At 44.7% G+C, this 20,286-nt stretch overlaps 1 protein-coding gene across 6 annotated transcripts in view; it reads left to right on the forward strand.

The window, feature by feature from the left end:
• Positions 1–20,286, forward strand: part of LOC110968940 (PH and SEC7 domain-containing protein 1-like) — a 172,596-nt gene that overhangs the window by 141,356 nt on the left and 10,954 nt on the right. For 5 of the 6 annotated variants that reach the window (XM_051950648.1, XM_051950646.1, XM_051950647.1 and 2 more), the window contains 5 exons: positions 4,676–4,866; positions 5,502–5,572; positions 6,570–6,727; positions 6,898–7,042; positions 7,172–7,315. In XM_051950648.1, the coding sequence (XP_051806608.1) occupies positions 4,676–4,866; positions 5,502–5,572; positions 6,570–6,727; positions 6,898–7,042; positions 7,172–7,315 (709 nt within the window). Of the gene's footprint in view, positions 1–4,675; positions 4,867–5,501; positions 5,573–6,569; positions 6,728–6,897; positions 7,043–7,171; positions 7,316–7,857; positions 11,144–20,286 lie in introns of those variants that run through there. The other variant, XM_051950644.1, reaches the window with a different exon arrangement.

Here is a 20,286-nt window from a genome sequence, read left to right on the forward strand (position 1 = left end):
TCACTTTAAACAAAATTTTTTTTAACCCATTGCTGTACAGCGGCCTGCGGGCGGGCCGTTTTGATATCTGCATAAACATTTTTCAAAATAGAACGACACTGCAAAGGCGACTATACAAACACTATACACTCATAGAAAGCTGAGATTCTTATGAATCCGCCGGTATAAACCACTTTCAGATGTGATTACCACAGCGGGTAATATAAACACATTTGTCCAACAAACAACAAATCACGTAAAGGTGTACAGCTCACCGTTGGACGCTCTTTGGACACTCGTTCCTGGTCAAAAATGAAGATAATCCACAAAAACCGGCCAGAACCCAAGCTTAGCCATCCAGAGAAAACAATCCAGTATAATACTTTGTCCAAAACATGTCTCAAAATAAGTATAAAATCCAGAAATCGATCGGCTCTGTGCGCGGCCACGCAGCACGTGGTGGCGCTGTGCGTTTCATATTCACTGCATTTTTGTAAGTAAGTTTATCAAACATGCTTATATTTCCTTTGTTCGGCATTCAAAATGGATGCTGAAGGCTTCTCTTCTGCTTCAAACCGAACTTCAACCAATCAAGTGACTCTGGTCCGCCTTCCATGGCGAAACAGCCAACCGTGGCCGAGACTGACAGATTTGGACTACATCACTGACTGATTTAGTTCTCAGCAAATCACGTCAGAGGAAATGTTGGATTGACAGGCCTGGTAGCCAATGAGCTTGCTGAATGGCTTGAATATAAATCCCGCCTCTGCTAGCGGGGTTATGTCACTTCCCAGACGTCTGCTCCGGGCTCCACCTGCAGCCTCTCTCTGTTCCTCTCAATTTGTGTGTCTGATCGACACTGAAGCCTATCTGAAGTGATTTTTTGAGTTCTTTATTTAGTTTTTGGAGTGAAAATAATGTGAAAACGGGCTGAAAACGAACATACACCATTGTGCAGAGGGTATACAGAGGGTGTCCGAAATTGACAGCGCCGGGGCATAGCAGTACAAATACATGTGTGAAACACTCATTTCTTGTAGTACTGCTCTGAAATTTTGACCTGAACTATGTAAGACCCCAGGCTTTTACAATATTGTGTTTTCAAGCTCTCACAGTGCTGCCACACTGATTTTCAGGTGTTTTATTAGGGAAAAAATGTAGGCGAGAAAAAAATTAATCCTAATTCAGTGTGTGCCTACATGAAATACTCTGTGCCAGTAGCACCTAAAGTAATTCTGACTGCACTGGGTGAAAATTCAGGTTGTCTGCTTTCAAATGAGACCCCAACCATGCATGTACTCCAAACAGTTCAAGAACAGCATTCAATTTACTTTCTGTACATCTTCAGTAGAAATTTCGGGCGGAAATTGCCTGTACTTTATAGGGTTGTTATGTCATGTCATGTCATGTTATGTCATGTTATGTTATGTTACGTTATGTTATGTTATGTTATGTTAAATCTTCTTATTATGTAATGTTAAAGTTAAGTTTTAACTTTAACAATTGTGTATTTTTTATATTTTTTGTTACAAAATTTATGTTTATTATTTGAATTTCTATTTGTCTAGTACAAGAGGGTACTGTAAAATACCGGAGTCAAATTCCTTGTATGTGCTCACATACTTAGCAAATAAAAGTGATTCTGATTCTGATGAACACTATAGCAGCAAAATACAAAGGAAGCATATAAGGAAGCAAAATGAGAAAAACAAAGGTACATTTAGGATAAAAATATAATAAGGATTATTTACCCTTCACATTATTATTATTATTGTAATAATAATAATAATAATAATAATTAAAGCTGCAAGCAGCGTTGATTGGGTCCTCGCATACGAGCGGCCCAGCTGTCCCCACTGCCCAACGCGGTTCCACCAGGTGCTGCTGAAACTGAGTGTAAATTTTCAGCAAGATTGGACCACATTTAGGTTAATTACACAGCAGTTCCTGTTTCATGGTGAGAAATCCAAAATGGCAACCAGGTGTTACATGGATGTGATTAGGGCCGGACTCTGATGACACTTGTAAAATTTGATGCAGATTGGACCATGCACAGGCTACTTACACAGCACTTCCTGTTTCGTGGCGAGGCATTCAAAATGGCCACCAGGTGGCACTATTACTGTCAGTGTATATCGGCCTATGTATGTGACTGTGAACGGACTTTGATGACACTTGTAAAATTTGAGACAGATTGGAGCATGTCCAGGCTAGTTAGACAGCACTTCCTGTTTCGTGGTGAGGCATTCCAAATGGCTGCCAGGTGACGCTATGACTCAGAGTGTATATCGACCTATGGATGTGATTGGGGCCGGACTCTGATCACACATGTAAAGTTTCAAGCAGTTTGGAGAATGTATAGACAAGTTAGACAGCACTTCCTGTTTCGTGGCGAGGCATTCAAAATGGCCGCATTCCATGGGCCGCCATTTCCATGCCCTCAGGCTTTTGCAGAGCGTTTTGATAACTTTTGATCACCTATGACTAGAGTACATCCTGGCCAAATTCAAGCTCTCTCGGTGTTGGTGGGTTTGAATTTATAGCTTTTGAAAATGTCCAAAAATGACAAAATCGTCCAAAATATACATCATATGTCAAAATGGCCGCATTCCGTGGGACGCCATAGCAACGCCCTCAGACTTTTGCAGAGCGTTTTGATAACTTTTGATCACTCATAACTGGAGTACATCCTGGCCAAATTTCAGTTCTCTCGGTGTTAGTGTGTTTGAGCTTATAGCTTTTGAAAATGTCCAAAAATGACAAAATCGTCCAAAATATGCATCATATGTCAAAATGGCCGCATTCCGTGGGACGCCATAGCTACGCCCTCAGACTTTTGCGGAGCGTTTTGATAAATTTTGATCACTCATGACTGGAGTACATCCTGGCCAAATTTCAGCTCTCGGTGTTAGTGTGTTTGAGTTTAGAGCTTTTGAAAATGTCCAAAAATGACAACTTTGTCGAAAATATGAATATATTCAAAATGGCCGCTTTCCGTTGGTCGCCATGGCAACACCGTCAGACTGTTGCAGACCATTTTGATAACTTTTGATCACTCATGACTGGTGTACATCTGGACCAAATTTCAGCTCTGTAAGGGTTACACTGTTCGAGTTAATAATTTTTGAAAATGTCCAAAAATGACAAAATATGAATCATATTTCAAAATGGCTGCATTCCGTGGGTCGCCATTTCCACGCCCTCAGACTTTTGCGGAGCATTTTGATAACTTTTGATCACCCATGACTGGAGTACATCCAGGCCAAATTTCAGCTCTTTCGGGGTTACGCTGTTTCAAAAAATGACACAAAATTGTCCAAAATATGAGTTATAATTCAAAATGGCCGACTGCCTGTTGGATTATGGGTAATGGTCCAAGAGGCTTCTTTGTGTGTCTTGACGAGTTAGATGTGTGTACCGAATTTCGTGGCTCTAAGTAAAAGGCTGTCCGTGGGCTGAATTTTCATAATTTTCTAGGGGGCGCTGTTGAGCCATTTTGGCACGCACGCGTGCCATTCCCCAAATATATCAAATTTTTCGCAGGTCCTGATGTGTGTGGCGATTTTGATGTGTTTTCATGTATGTTAAGGGCATCAAAAAGGCCGATTTCCCGGACAATGAAATAAAAACAAAAAAACCTAAGGTTTCACTAGGGTCTTCGCACCGTTCGGTGCTCGGACCCTAATTATTATTATTATTATTATTATAATTATTATTATTATTATTAAGCTGCTTTCCAGAGCTGGAACTTGGTGCAAGTGCAAATTGACATGAATGTTTACAGGAATAGTGTCTGTACTTGACCCTTTTAGTCTTTCTGTTTCTATTGAAGTTTACGATCCAACAGTGGCGCTAAGTCAGAGTGGGCCAAATCAACAATAAATAGTACCTACTGGATGTACCTCCACCTCTACAAGCATGTAGAAAGAGAATAATGGAGATTTGTTATGTTGCATTGCCTCTGTGGTGGATTTTGCATTGTTGATGCCAATGTTTGAGAGGAGAAAATAGCTCCCCGATGAGGGTGTTCAGAGGACAGAAAATATCACTTACTGTCTTCTCAGTGGTTAACTAATGAACATCAAACCTATTTTCAAGGTCACTCCAAAGTATGTACCCAACAGTAGGTTCTTTTACCCAAGCACCTGCTGTGGAAAATAACCTAATAACTTGATTAGTTTTAAGGAAAAATCTGTGTTTGGGGTACAATAAATAACTTGTGAAGGTTAGAACACCTTTGTCATCTTGGTTACAATAGTGAATAGTCAGTTAAGAAGCATCATGGAGTCTGTTTTGTTGGCCCTTTTATCCACTCTGACCTCCTCCCTGCACTGAGTTTACAGTCCTCTCACTCCCAGACTTCCTTATTTGTTCCTGTCATATTTACTGCAGCCACTAGAGGGCGCTGAATGTAAACAGACATGGTTTTGATGCATTTCCCGGAACAAGGGTGCTTCATGACCACTGGATGGCGCTTGCAACGATTCGATAAGATCACAAAAGATGAGAAAACAATGAACAAAAATAAAAATATAAGAAAAGAAAGCAACATATTGATGAGATAATTGGACCAGGTGATTGGATGAGGGAAATAAGACTCATTGATTAATAATTAATAATAATTACTGACTAAATAAAACTCAAATTATTTAATAAAATAAAAAACTGGCGGTAAGTTTTTTCTTGCCTTCATCAGTGACGAGGAGGAGTTGAGGAAATCCATGTCGGAGCTGGCAGATGTCCGGACAGACTCCGCATCCCACACCATGAAAAGACTCGGGAGTGGAGGAAACCCGCTGGTGGGCGTTGCCCAGCAGACCGACGGCGAGCTTTACAAGAACGGCTTCCTGGTCCGCAAAGTCCACGCCGACCCCGACGGGAAGAGAAGTACGTCAAATAAATATTCTTCTCTTCTTACTACTAGCTTTCCTCTTCTTCTTCAGTTGTCCTTTTTATTGACACTGTTGAACTGTATCCTTCTGTATTTATGAAAACTATGCTAATTTTCCCATTGACTGCTTTTTTCCATTCTTTTGACCTCATTAAAACTCTTCACTTTACCAAAAACTGAATTTACACTTTTGACAAAAGTGATGAAATGCAGAAATGACCATTAAACACTCTTACACTGAACCTTTTCAAGTTTTTGTTTACATGATTTTAATCTACTTTTAGAATATTTAACTTTTCAGGATGCTAAAAGAAAACAACCTCAAATTTACAAAACTCCAATTATTTGGGACTTTAGAAGTTGAGCGCTTCATAACACTAACAAGGAGGTTTTAGATTATGTTTTTATTTATTACAGAACAGCAGCAACACTTATACTTTTATTTTCAGGTATTTGTAGCTTATAAGCTGCTCATAATTCAAATATTTTTTGCAGTTCTCCTGAAGTGTTAAGATGCAGAAACAGTGCATACTGTGTTTTTTGAGGTGTTTCAGAGAACTTTAGCCTTTGTTTCATGGTAAATGTAATGTTTGATCTCGATAAAAGTCACACAATGCCTTGTTTCTTGCAGCGCCACGGGGTAAGAGGGGGTGGAAGTCTTTCTATGCCATGCTGAAGGGAATGGTTCTCTACCTGCAGAAGGTAAACAATTGCACTACGTTTCCCAGCAGTCTTTCTGTCTGTTTTGGTCTCGTCCGTTGTACATATTGTGCTGTGAATATTATTTTGGCTACCTAAGACCATCAGGCAACGTGACTGCTGGTGGAAAAACTCCCATAGGTTTACATTTATGCTAATGCTGATTAATGCATACTGTCTCTTTTCAATTAACTTGATTGATCAGGAGGGAAACACATCTGGGTCAGACTTGCTGAGATGATCTGTCATCCAATTTCTAAGCAGCAGATTCCAGCCTCACTCCATTTATTGAATTACTCTTTTATTTTTATGAAAATTTAGAGCACATTTAGGGCCAAACCTCATTTACTCATTTAAAATCCAGTAAGTAGATAATTTGTATACTTAAAGATTTTAAAGGCTTTAAATATTCAAATTTTAATACTTTAAAGTTTCAGTAAGAAATTTCTTTGCTTTGACTGTATTGCTTTTTCTTTTTTTAAGTTTATGCTTTGTGGCTAAAGATGGAATGAATACTTATTCATTTGAGTCTTTCATAGTAAAATTGATTTACAGCGACATGATCATATTCTTGCATTTACACTACTGTTAAAAAGTTTGGGGTCACCTGCACAATTTCATGTTTTTTTATGAAAAATCACATTTTTATTCATGTGCTAATATAATTGCACAAGTTTTTTCTAATCATCGATTATCCTTTCAACACGTTTAGCTAACATAATGTAGCATCACAGGAGTGATGGTTGCTGGAAATGGGCCTCCGTACCCCTATGTAGATATTCCTTTAAAAATCTGCCATTTCAAGCTGGAATAGTTATTTACCACATTAACAATGTCTGGACTGTATTTCTGACTCATTTTAATGTTAATGTTCTTGGTGTAATGACTTAAAAAATTGCAACAGATGTGTTTGTGGTGCATCTGCAGGTTTGTTTGAAACAACTACATTAAGTGTGTTTGAGTTCTTGGAGAGCCTCACTGAGAATGAACTGATCCACAGGATGAATACCGGGCGGAACGAGAGCTAACGGAGGAGGACGTGAAGAACGCTATTTCCATCCATCACTCTTTGGCCATGAGAGCTGCAGATTACAGCAAGAGGCCCAACGTGTTTTACCTGAGAACCGCCGACTGGAGAGTGTTCCTATTCCAGGCTCCGTAAGAACCTTCTCTCTGTTCTTTATGTTCCTCATTTTCTTCTTTCTTTCTTTGTTCCCCTCATTCCTCTTCATTTCTCTGTGATTGTTGTAAAGTTAGACAAAATAACGTCAAAAACTGAATCATCATCAGTCTGATTTAGTGTTACTGTGATTCTGTGTTTGGGGCAGAAATGCAGAACAGATGCAGTCGTGGATCACACGCATCAACGTGGTGGCGGCCATGTTTTCGGCTCCTCCGTTCCCGGCGGCGATTGGTTCTCAGAAGAGGTTCAGTCGTCCTCTACTGCCGGGATCCAACACCAAGCTGTCGCAAGTACGAACTCTACCAGGTGTTCAGGCTTCTGCAGCCTTCAGCTGCTTTATCAGTCATTCAGATGGAAGTGCATGAAGTTCTACCCACAATCCTTTAGTCCCTGATCAGCTTCATTGTCTGTCTCAACAGGAGGAGCAGGTCAAGTCTCATGAGAACCGGTTCAGGGCAGTGTCCTCCGAGCTGGCCGACCTCATGGCCTCCACACCGGACCGAAAGGTGAAAGGTCGTGAGCTGGAGGAGCAGAAGCTTCGACAGGAGTACCTGGAGTTCGAGGTGAGGAGGTTCACACCCACCTGATGGTACTGCAGCGATTATTTATCAGAGCTGCTGAAGAAATACTTTGCGCTGTTTTAGTAAGCTGAGGCTAGTACATAGCATCCTTAGATTGATATATAGCATCCCAAGGCGAGTATAAAGCATCCTTAAGCTAGTATAAAGCATCCCAAGGCTAGTATAAAGCATCCTTAAGCTAGTATAAAGCATCCTTAAGCTAGTATATGGCATCCTAAGGCTATTATATAGCATTCCTAGGCTACTATATAGCAACAAATAACAACTTGACTTGTAGTTGATAGGGATGGGACGATACACGTAAACTCACGATACGATGCAACTCGATATGCCCGGGTCACGATACGATACATCACAATACAATACCAAAGTAAAAAAGAAAAATATTACTGTGTAAAAAATATTACTGTGTAATTACTACAACTTATTTATTTTTGTTTGAGTACACACACAGGTATACAATTAACTGGAGCACGCCATCTGTGCTCTGCTTTTTCTTCACTCGCTCTCTCCATGTCAAACAGCAGGAAAACACATGGCCTAACAGGCCAAACAAACAACCTCTTACTCTAGGTTACTTATCTCAGCCTCTCTTAAATCATGGCCCTGGCCTAGGACAGGTTCTTCTTCAGAAAAACCAACATGTCAACATGTTCTGGTGTAATTATTGATCTTTGAGCACACACAATGTCTCCTGCCGTGGAAAAGACATGCTCACTTGGGACTGACGTAGCAGGAATGGAAAGGTAGGCTTTGGCAAGGGGGGTAAGGCTTGTAAGGGTTAAGTAAGGGGTAAGCATATCCATTCACTTTCCACCACTCAAGCTGATTGCTGTTGAGTGGGATTGGAATCCCATTTCTGTAGGAGAGTATCTCCATCTCAATCCCTCTGCTTGACTGCACTGTCTCAGTAGTGTAGTAGGAGCTCCCAAGGAGATCTTCTAGCACTGTCTTCTTTGGTGGGGGAGACTATGTCACGTCCTGCATCTGCCTTTCTCCTTCTACTGGCTCTTCCTGGCTCTGCTCTGCTCCCTGTGCTGCCTCAACCATGACCACGGCCTGCTCCGCTGCTGTCCCTGGTGTTGAAGCACTGGCCCTAGCTCTTTCATCAGTGTCACTTGTCTAAAAAATCATAAAATAGAAAAACTAGCTCAAACATTTCTGTCTTTCAATCCCTCACTTACTTTCTCTCACAGACAACCCCTCCCACACACACACACACATATTGACACACACTCTCCATCTCTCTTTCACTCTGTCACACACACAGTCTCTCTCTATTTATATCTCTCTCTCCCTCTGTCACACACACAGTCTCTCTCTCTCTCACTCTGTCACACGCACAATCTCTCTCTCACTCTGTCACACACACAGTCTCTCTCTCTCTCACACACACACACACAGTCTCTCTCTCAATCAATCAATCAATCAATCAATCTTTATTTATAAAGCACTTTTCTTACATTAGACATGCAGCACAAAGTGCTTTACATAGAATAAAACGCACAGTGAATAAAACACACACACACACACACACACACACACGCTTACCCGAAGAGTCCACCCCCATTCCCACCCCCCCATCCGCCTGCCTAGATAAAATACAAACATAGCAGCATGGGTTGGCTGAGCACAGAGGAACCAGGTCGAGGAAACACCATCTTTGAGAACCGTCTGCATCCAGGACAGCAGACGCCGACAGCCCAAACACCAGCCTAGGGTGCACCACGGCAGGGGCAGAGGGAAAGGCAGAAGCCTCCCCACCTCCCAAAATGCCAGAGTGGATCCCAAGCTTGTGTTACCAGACCGAGAGCCAACCACAGCCCCAGATGCAGACGGCCCCAAACTGAGGAAACATAGGAATGTAGAATAAAATAAAGTAACTAAACACATTAAGAATATAACTAAAACTGTGTAAAACAGGATGTTAAAACAAACGTTAAAATTAATAAAATACATAAATAAAAGAGTACATAAAATATAAATAAGTGCATAAATGTAGATATAAATAATAAATACAGACATTAGGTAAAAGCCAATGTAAAAAGGTGAGTCTTAAGCCTGTTTTTAAAAGTCTCTACGTTCTCTGCAGCCCTCAGGTTCTCTGGCAGGGTGTTCCACAGACGAGGGGCGTAGTACTGGAAAGCTGCCTCGCCGTGGGTTTTTGTATTAACCTTGGGAGTCATTAAAAGGCCGGTGCCAGAGGACCTCAGGGTTCGCGAGGGCTCATAGGGTAAAATTAGATCTGAGAGGTAAGATGGCGCGAGACCGTGAAGACATTTAAAAACCATTAAAAGAACCTTAAAATCAATCCTAAAGCACACAGGGAGCCAATGCAGTGATTTTAAAACCGGTGTAATGTTTCTCTCTCTCTCTCTCTCTCTCTCACACACACAGTCTCTCTCTCTCTCTCTCTCTCTCCCTCCCTCTCTCTCTCTCTCTCTCTTTCTCTCAGATCAACTAATTAAAAAACAATATGAGAAATAAGTTTTCAGGCTGTAGCCGACATATACACAGTTACACACGGGCAGTGGCAGCAGCACACCTCCATTTTTTTTCAATAAAAGTTTGTCTACGTGGTTCCGTTGCACATGAAGAACTGAAGTTTTTTCACCTATCTGGGCATAGACGGACTCGCGTTGTTCATCATTCAGGTGGGACAGGTTTCAGAATCGTGGGTCAAGTGTTGTGCACTCCTGCAGCATGTCATTATAGTCCCCAGAGTAGGATAGCACTTTTCATAGTGGCGATGGTCTGTGTGTCATTTTCGTCTGGTGACATGCTCTGCTCATTCATGTATTTCAGTGGCATTATAAATGAAAGAGTGGGCTCTTTTTCATCACAGAGAACTGTTGTGGCTGTCTTCAGTGGCTTAAGCAGTTTCACTATGTCCTCTACATCTGATATATCAGTGTTATCCAGATTATCTATTTCTCTCACATTCCTTTGGATTTCTGGGCTGCTCAGTGCTGCTGAGACAGCTGCTTGTTGTTCCAAGTAGCGAGCAAGCATTTCGTACGAGCTATTCCACCTGGTCTGGACATCGGTGATGAGCTTATGCCGAGGCAGCTCCAACTGGGTTTGCTTGTTGGTCAGGACGGCGGTGGCCGTGGTGCTCTTGTGAAAGAACGTAGTGACTCTTTGCACACAGCCAAGAAGGCGTGCGATGCGGGACACAGCCAAACCTCGCTTTCTGGCCAGATTCACAACGTGCACAAAGCACTTGATGTGAGGATGGAGACTGCGCTCTCTCACTGCAATGTCCATGTTGCTGGCGTTGTCTGTGACACATGCAATGGATGTTTGTGGCCTCAATAGCTCCCACTCTCTCAGTGCATTTCTCAATACGTTAGCAATGTTAACACCAGTATGACTTTCACTTAGCTCACGAGTTTGCAACACAAAGCTTTCTCCCTGGTGGTGGATGTCTCGGGTGTCTCCCCCGTTGTGCTCTGGGTCTGCTGGGTCTGCACGCTCTCCCTGGACCTCGGGGTGTCGTCGGCTGATCTCCTCTGGGGCGCCTGGCTGGTCCTGGGGTTGGAGTGGGTCGACCCCTCCGTTGCTCCCCTGTCCCTTCCTGCTCCGCTACCCTCCTCCTCCCTCCTCTCCTGCCTGCCTGCCGCTCCTCGCCCCTCTCCCTCTCCCGTGGGGGGCCGGTGGCCCTCTGTGGGCGGGCGGTCTGGCGCGGGGGCTGGGTGTTCTCTCTGGGGGGGTGGCTCTGGCCCACCTGGGCACAGGCCTTGATCCTGGCCTGCGTGCCCCCACTGGAGTCCAGTTTCTGCTGACTGGGGGCCCGGGCCTGGTGCCGTCCGGGGGTGTGGTGGGGTGGGTGGGGTCTCGGGGGCGCTGCGGGGTGGGCGCCCTGCGTCCTTGGCGTGCTGGCTCCTGGCTGGGCGTGGCGGCTCGCGGCCCTCGCTTCCTTGTGGCGCGGCCTGGTCCCCCCTTCGGGGTGGGGTGCCGCGTGCAGCTGACCTGTGTTGGGGCTATGGTGCCTGCCGGGGCGCTGCTCTGATCTGCAGCTCCCGGGGGGTTCTTGTGCCGGCTGGGCCAGTTGGTTCATGTTGGCCCTCCCCGGTCCCTTGCCTCTTGGCTCTGGGGGCCCTCTGCGTCAGTACCAGTGGTCTTGCTACCTGCCTCCCCCACTGCTTTGTCCTCTTGGGCCTGATCCACACCAGACTGCCTCTGATTGTGTACTTCACATTTTTCACACCTCACTGTAAATAGCAACCTTTAGGCACATATAGGGACACAACATTTAGGGCTCCGAGGGCAGGTGGGGGTGGGAACAATGGACACCGTGGTGGGGCGGGTGGCAGGGCTATACGGCCCTGTCTCCCCCTCATCACCCTCTTGCCTGCCTCCCCTGCTCTCCAATCTTTTCTTTTAATGCACCACACACACTCACCTTGGGGGTAGGTCTGGATTGGCTGACGCCCCCCCAACCTCCCCACTTTTAATGCACCACATGACACTCAGGGTTACACTATCACGGTGCTGGGATAATGTTTCCCGTTAGGGATCGGGAGACATATTAATAGGAGAGTAATGGGTGGGTTTCACAGTTATGGCGTCATTGGTGGGATCTGGCCCCCCGTACGGCTATGGGGCGGTGGGGTGCACCATCATCCGTGTCGCTGTGGCTGGGGGCCCCCGGGGCGGGGGGGCCGTGGCCTGTGTGGGTTCTCCTGCGTGTCCGACTGGTCCCGGCTGGTGCGGTGGCTCTTGCTGGGCTGCGGGATCTGGATTGGCTGTCCCGGTGGGTGCTGTGGCGTGGGCTGGTTGCGTGTGGTGGCTCTGTCCTGGTGGGGGGGTTGGTTTGCGTCGCGGGATGTGGGGGCCTTGGGTCTGCTGTGCTCGCCCGGGGGCTGGTGCGGGTGGGTATGCGGGGTGCCCCCCCATTGGCGTTGCCGGGCCCCACCGCTCTGTCCATTTTTGCCCTCTGGACTTGCATTGGGTCCTGGCTCCGGTTCCCTCTGGCCGGCCTCCGGTGGCGGCCTGCCCGGTGATGGGCTGGTTGCCGTCCCTTCGGTGGGGCGCTCTGCCCCTGTGTCTGGCTTCCTGGCTGCTTGGGGCCGTCGGCCCCCCCTGGGGGTGGGGGGTGGGTGGGGTGTGGGCGGGTGGGGTGGTGGGGTGTGGGGGTTTGGTGGGGGCTGGGGCGGGCGGGGTTGGGGTTTGAGTGGCAGGTGGGTCCTCTTGCCCCGGGCTGCCTGGGTCGGTCTGGCGTGCTGGGGGTGTCGGCGGCTGCACCCTCTTGTCTTCGGGGTCCGTGTGGTACGTGGTGGCCCCGGTTGCTCTCTGGGGGCGCTGCCCCGTGGCTCCTCGGCCTGTGGGGTGGGTACCCTGTCGGCTTGGCACTGCATTGCTGTGATGGCTGTTCTGGGCTTCGGGGTCTTTCACACTTGCATGTGCATGTTTGCTCAGGCCCCACCAGCTCCTGTCGAGTTTCGCTGTTGAGCAGTGATGGGACCCGCCGGAATGTGCTGAGACTCTCTCCAGAGTCTAATCTCACACGAAACCCTCTCTCTTTTCTCTAGTATCTTCCTCTAGTATCTTCTGGCCCATTCCACTCTATACTAACATGACACCCACAACTATGGTGTTCAGTACTGTCTGGCTAATTATTCACTTATTTATTTATTTATTGTTTGTTTGTTTTTCTGTTCTGTTGTGTGTTTGTTTGTCTTATTGATGGGTAATTATTAGTTGGGAATAACACAACACCTGATATTCTTCAGCTGTAATAGCACCGCTTGCTAGTCCCTGTCCTTGTCCGTCCCCTCTCGTCCTGTCCACCCCTTTGTTTCCCCTCACATCACCACTGAGGTGTAGCACTGCCCTCCCTGGCTCTTAAACAGGGAAATGTAATAAAGAGTGTCAGCTTAGCTTTCAGGGAGGGCTGGTGATGGTCACACGCATGCACTAAATAATAAAATATTTGGCTGCAAGACTAAAATATGCATTAATCTCATAAAGTGTTGACACCCCTTCCATGGAGTTAAACAATGAGAATAAATGCAGACAAAAAAAAAAAAAATGCAACACAAAGCTTTTACTCTCCCATGTCTCGCTGATGACGTGCCGTGATGGTGATGTAACTCTGTGTAGCATGCGAGGTCCAGCCGTCGGTGGTCAGGGCGACGCAGTCTGCATTTTTGAGACACTCTTTCACGCTTGGTTTGGTTTCAGTATAAATTTCTGGGATTACCTTCTCTGAAAAATGTCCTCAGCATGGCATCTTAAACTTTGGCTCCAGCACCTTGAACATTTGGATGAATTTTCTGTTCTCTGCCATGTTAAATGGAGCCATATAGTCCGCTATGAACTCGCCGATGAGCCTGGTTATCTGTTTTGCACGCGGACTTGACGGGGGTAGAGTTGGTGTCAGAGCTTGTCTCATGGTCATCTGTCCCTTCGGTAGGCTCGTTTTCTCCGGGGCCGTCTTCACATTTTTATGGTGACGCTGAAAGTGGTGGTTCATGTTTGTTGTGTTGGAGGTGGTGTACGGAATGACATCATAGCAAAGTTTACACACAGTCTTAGTCTTGTCAGTTACTCTATTGTCATCTTCTTTTTTGATGAGAAAGCCAAAATACTGCCAGACAGATGACTTGTATCCAGACGGAGCGTCCTCGATTTCGACTCCATTGTTCGGCTTTTTTGGAGGCAAGGTAGTTGGTGTTAATGTTTGTTAGCTTGCTGCAGCCGACAGTGTTGTCGTCACTTCCGGCCACATGCGCATGTGACCGGACGTGACGTGACGTCTCTATTTCGCGATCCATTTTTTTCATACTCGATGCATTTCGTCACATTCTGTATTGCGATATTTCGCCAAACGATATTTCATCCCATCCCTAGTAGTAGTCAATTGGAATCAGAAATGGCTCAAATGAATGGCAATGCCCTCTAGGTTATATTTATTATACCAAAATAAAGTTTTGTATCATTCATTGAGTTTTATCTTTTAATTAGAACAGAAAGGTCAGACTTGGGTTGGACAAAAGTCTTCTCGCATACAAAAATAATGTAGAAATTATTTACTTGTGCTTTATTTTGAATACACAAATGTACTACAAAAGCATCAGAACATAAAGTCACGGTGTCATGCGAAAAATAATTAATATCATGTGTGACTCCCATGAGTTTGGAGGGCTGCATCCAAACGTCTCACTGATGACTCAGAGAACTTATTGTTGAAGTCATCCGGAATGTCAAAGAAAGCAGTCTTGCAGGACACCCGGAGTTCTTCAAGATTCTTCAGTTTCATCTTCCAAGCCTCCTCCATCTTACCCCAGACATGCGTAATAGTGTTCATGTCTGGTGACTGGGCGGCCAATCCTGGAGCACCTTGACCTTCTTTGCTTTCAGGTACTTCAATGTGGAGGCTGAAGTATGAGAAGGAGCGCCATCCTTCTGCAGAATTTTCCCTCTCTTTCAGTTTGGAATGTAATGGGCAGCAAGAATTTCTTGATACTTCAGTCTGCTGATGTTGCCATCCACTCTGCAGATCTCTCGTACAACCCATACTGGATGTAACCCCAAACCATGATTTTTCCTCCACCAAACTTGACTGTTTTCTTGGTGAATCTTGGGTCCATGCGGGTTCCAACAAGTCCTCTGCCATATTTACTGTACGTTGATTGGGATGCAGTGCACTGGATGATTCATCAGAAAAATGAACCTTCTGCCACTTCATTCAGTTCATCCCGGAACCTGCGCCTGTGAAAGTGGCTGCAAAGTTTGGTGTCTCTTAACTGTTTTCAGTTTTTGCTGTATTTTTTAAATATTTTGTCGCGTTTTATCTGCTGCTGATATAGCTTTCTGCTGGGAGAAGAATTTATTCAAGAGAGGAGCTTTTTTCATTGAGCCAGAACAAATCTGGATAGCAACATCAAATTCCAGTGGACATCTTGAGATGTTTTCGTGGTTGTAAAAAGACGGTGGGGGAACGGGCTTTTTCTTTCCGGGCACCTACATTGTGGAACAGTCTACCTGCTGAAATCAGGCAGGCATCATCCATTAATTTATTTAAAACTAAGCTGAAGACCCACCTCTTTTCTTTTATATATGAATCTTAAATTGTTTGTTTTAACTGATGTCTTCTTTATTGTTCTGTTTTTATTGTTTTTATTGATCTGTTTTTATTTCTGTGTACAGCACGGAAAGCGCTTTATAAATAAAGTTATTATTATTATTATTATTATTATTATTATTGCCGTGCTGGTGTGAAGGTGAAGGCTAGCAAATGGAGATACAAGCCCTTTCTTCCATCAATCATCATGGGAAATGTCAACTCTTTGCCAAACAAAAGTGACGAGCTGGAGACATTGGTGAAGACGGACAAAACATACCGTGAATGCAGTCTCCTGTGTTTTACTGAAAGCTGGCTGAATCAGAACATCTCAGACTCAACTGTGCATCTACCTGGCTTCACCCTCATAAGGTCAGACAGAGATGCTAAAGCTAATAGCAAGAGGAAAGGAGGTGGTCTAGCTTTATTTGTTAACCAGAGATGGTGTAACTCCTCACACATAGCGGTTAAGGAGAAGTTGTGTTGTCCAGATATTGAACTGTTGGTAGTTGGACTTTGGCCATACTATGTTCCAAGGGAGTTCAGTCACATCATAACAATACTTGTATGTATTCCACCCAAGGTTCCATGTGATGTTTTGCATGATACTGTAGCTAGGATACAGACTCAACATCCTGAGGCACTTGTAATAATATCAGGAGATTTCAATCATGTCAGCCTCTCCTCTCATCTGACTGGATTTACACAGTTTAACTGCCCTACCAGAGAGAATAAAACCCTAGACCAGCTGTATGCCAATGTCAAAGAAGCTTACAGAGCTACTGCCTTACCACCACTGGGCAGGTCAGATCATAACTTGGTTTATCTGCAGACCTGTTACAAACCTTGTGTGCTGAGACAACCTGCAACTAAAGTCCAAATCAGAAAATGGACTCCTCAAGCTAGAGAAGCTCTAAGGGACTGCTTTGAATCAACAGACTGGATTGTGCTTCTGGAAACAGATGATCACAGTATGAACACTGACAGACAGGTTGATTGTTTTACTGAATACATCAGCTTCTGTAGAGAGACAGTCATACCTGAAAACAAGTCTCTTTTCCATGGAGAGCATGGCCAAGGCATTCAGCCTTTCCTGGGTCATGGTGTTTCTGAGAAAAGTTTTCACTCTTTTCAAGGTTGAGAAACACCTCTCTGCTTCAGCTGTGGTCATGGGTGTGGTGATCAGGATCCTTAAAAGATTGACAGTTTCTGAAAAGACAACTTCAAGATTGTTCTCCATGAACAGCTGGAATAGGTCCGGTGCACCACAGCAGGCTCTGAACTCTACTTTGCTGTAGATGAGACCGAGTTCTGTCTTCAGCTTGCTTCCATTCAGCATCAGGTAGGCCTTCAAAGTGCGTTGCAGTGCCTCTTCAAGAAATGACCCGTGATGTTCTTCAAACCTGTCCCCCTGCAACAAGGTTGCACAGATGAGATGGTCAATGAAGGAGAAGCACTCCTTGGTGTGTCAAAGAATGGTGTTGCAGATCTACAGAGAGAAGGATACAAAAACATATAGAGAAAAAATAGATATGAAATTAATATACTTTTGTTGACACTGTTACCCTCTGTTGCTGCATGGTTTTGGAAAAATATCTTGCTATTATTAACTACTGCTGTCAGGGACATGGGGTGTGGTGAACCCAGGTGCAGACACAATTGACAGACGGCCTAGATTTATGGAAAAAAGGTTTATTTAAACAAAACAACTACTAACTGAAAACAAGACTGACAAACTAAACAGCGGCAAACAACAGGACGAAGGGAAAGTACTTACACTCGAGGAACTATGGCAGATGGCGAACAAACAAACTGAAATCCAAACAAAATTCACTGAGTCCAAAAGTGTGAATTCTTAAACGGGGGAAGCAGAGTAATCCTGTGAGCAATTGTAGCCCAGGGGTAAGGAGGGAACGGAGAGGAGGTCCACATGTGGCATGATGTGGTGAAAAAGTTCCAGAAAGTCCTGATGTTCCAGCAGCATGGCCATGGCGCCTGTCTTTCTGATGGTACTGGCATCAAAGTCACCTGAGTCTCGTATGTTCTCAAAACACTGAATGAGATCCTCTCTGTGTTCAAACACAGTGTTGATGGCTCGGCTGTGAAAGTTCCATCTGACATTGCTGGATGTTGGCAGTCTATGGGCCACCATTTTATCAAGAACAGCTGTACGCTTGGGTGATCTGGAAAAAAAGCTGGCAAATCCACCCAGGTCAGAAAAAAAAATTCTCACCTTGGAAATGTGAGAGGTGGCCTGCTGCATGATCAGGTTGAGTTGGTGTGCATAGCAGTGGATATAGTGGGCATTTGGGTACACATCTTTGATTTTCCTCTGAACACCTACAGTGGCACCCCTCATCACACTGGCTCTATCATATGCCTGGCAGATTAGCTTGCTTTTCTGATCCTCAGGAATGATGGCAGCAAGACGCTCTGTTAATGCAGTAGCAATGGACTCAGACATAGCTGACTGCAGAGGAATGAATTCAAAAAAATCTTTCCTGCACACTGTGTTTGTCATCAATGTAGCGTAGTACAAGCACAAGTTGTGACTGTGTTGAAATATCTGTTGTCTCATCTGCCTGGATTGACACAAAAACACTCTTTTGGGCTTCTTTAATTATTTGCTCCCTTGCAACAGACAACATACAGTCCAGGGGCTTTTGGAGAGTTTTTGAAGTACCTTTAAAAACAGTGGCAGTTTCAAGGTGCTCTTTCAAAGCTCCATCCAGAGAGGCAACAAAATCCACCAACCCACGAAATATCCCAGGGTTAACAGAGCTCTCACTCTCATCATGGCCACGTAAAGCCAACTCAAAGGCCCCACAAAATTTCACACAGTCTATTATCCTGGACAGTATGTGACGATTTTTTGTCACCTCTTCATTGTGCCTTCTAATGCCAACTCTGTAGCCCTCATCTAGTTGTTCAGCAATGCTAACACGGCCAAAAAACTGCAGCTTCATGCTGTTGTCAAGGTGGCTACGGCTACCTTCATGCCGTTTGCATTTTTCAGAGAGATGTTTCAGGTCTCTGACTCCCGTTGTTGTCCACAGAACTTCAGTGCCAACACTTTGAAAAAGCAAGCAGGGAAAGCAATACAGAGCATTACTAACTTCACATCCAGCTAGCCAGCTGTGTTTAGCATAACACAGGCGGGAGAAGCCCCGGGTGTAACTCCGTCCACGGTCACTTGCCTGCTGCTGGATTTGTAAATCAGGTTGCTCTGGTCCTAGCTCCTTTATCCTTTTCTTTCCTCCAGGGAACGCCTCGTAAAAGGATTATTTCGTAAAGACACAACCGAATTTTCTTTTGCTGCCACCATCATCTTCTGTCTTCTTGTTGTGGTCTGTCTGTCTCTCTCCTTATGTGTCTGTGTACGCTGCCAGGGGTGACTTTGATTGACAGGTATCATGAATCAATCAGATCAGATGAAAAATGACCACCCAAACGCGCTGATTCGCCAGGGACGCAGAGAGCTGCGCCCGGAGGACAATTAGAGACCAGTATTAAGTCACATGAAAGCCAAAAGTTTTAGAATGTACATACACACTCATTTGGCAGGCGCCCCTTGCTATTGAAATGTGTAAAACAACCCCCCCAAAAAAAAACAATATGGAATAGAAAGGCTTAAAAAAATAAAAATGAGACCCATTGTATGAGTGAACACTGCAGATGTGTTAATTACTTTAAATACGTTTTTATGTTTACTGTGTCAATACCTTTTTCACAAAATCTTGATGGGGTGCGCCCTAGCGCCCCCTATTAACAAGCCACCACTGTTTTTGACCACTGTTGGAATAAAATATCATTCAATACATGCAACAGCGTCCGAGCTTCTCATTGAAATGGCTATACTGTATAATAATAGCGGCATCGAACACTGCTCTTTGAGGTGTGCTGGTGGAGAAAACAATGTCACCATCCTGAAGCTAGCGGGACAGCAATTGGCTTGCTAAAATGGACCGGTGTTGTGCAATTTTCACACTCCCCAGAAAAATCTGAAGCGTGAACGCGCGCGACTTACGTTTCACTCTGTGGTCACTTGACGGGTTTTCTGTTGTACGTTTACTGTTTATGCAATAAGTAAATTACAGTCTGTAAGAACAGAATAATAAAATAAGGGGCTAAATGATCACAGTATGGCAGATTAAGAACAGACAGACTATTTGAAAACTAGGACTTTAACAGAAATATGCAGATTGAGTTAGCTGTGCAGATTGTATGATATGAAATCAAATCTGGAGTCCGATTTTGTTGGGTCACTTAACAAAATCTGACTCCCCTACTATTTTGGGAATGCAAGAAGTGGCAACCTCCAAACTTTCTCAGCTACAACATCTGCACCTCTGCTGCTGCTGTGTGAAGTATCAAGTATGTAGTCCCGCTAGTATCACACACAGATACTCCGTCTTGCTGCGGCTAACCTTCATTCCTCTCCTTTTCAGGGCAAACCTCCATGCCTCTAGCTTCTCCTCCACCTGTTCCCTGCTCTCACTACAGATCACAATGTCATCTGCAAACATCATAGTCCATGGAGACTCCTGTCTAACCTCGTCTGTCATCCTGTCCATCACCATAGCAAACAAGAAGGGGCTCAGAGCTGATCCCTGATGTAGTCCTACCTCCAACTTGAACTCCTCTGTCACACCTACAGCACACCTCACCGCTGTCGTACAGTCCTCATACATGTCCTGCACCACTCTAACATACTTCTTTGCCACTCCAGACTTCCTCATACAAAACCACAGTTCCTCACTGGGCACCCTGTCATAAGCTTTCTCCAGATCTACAAAGACACAATGCAGTTCTTTCTGACCTTCTCTGTACTTCTCTATCAACATCCTCAAAGCAAATATTGCATCTGTTGTACTCTTTCTTGGCA

Source organism: Acanthochromis polyacanthus, chromosome 7 (assembly GCF_021347895.1).
Source record: "Acanthochromis polyacanthus isolate Apoly-LR-REF ecotype Palm Island chromosome 7, KAUST_Apoly_ChrSc, whole genome shotgun sequence".
NCBI classification, from domain to species: domain Eukaryota; kingdom Metazoa; phylum Chordata; class Actinopteri; family Pomacentridae; genus Acanthochromis; species Acanthochromis polyacanthus.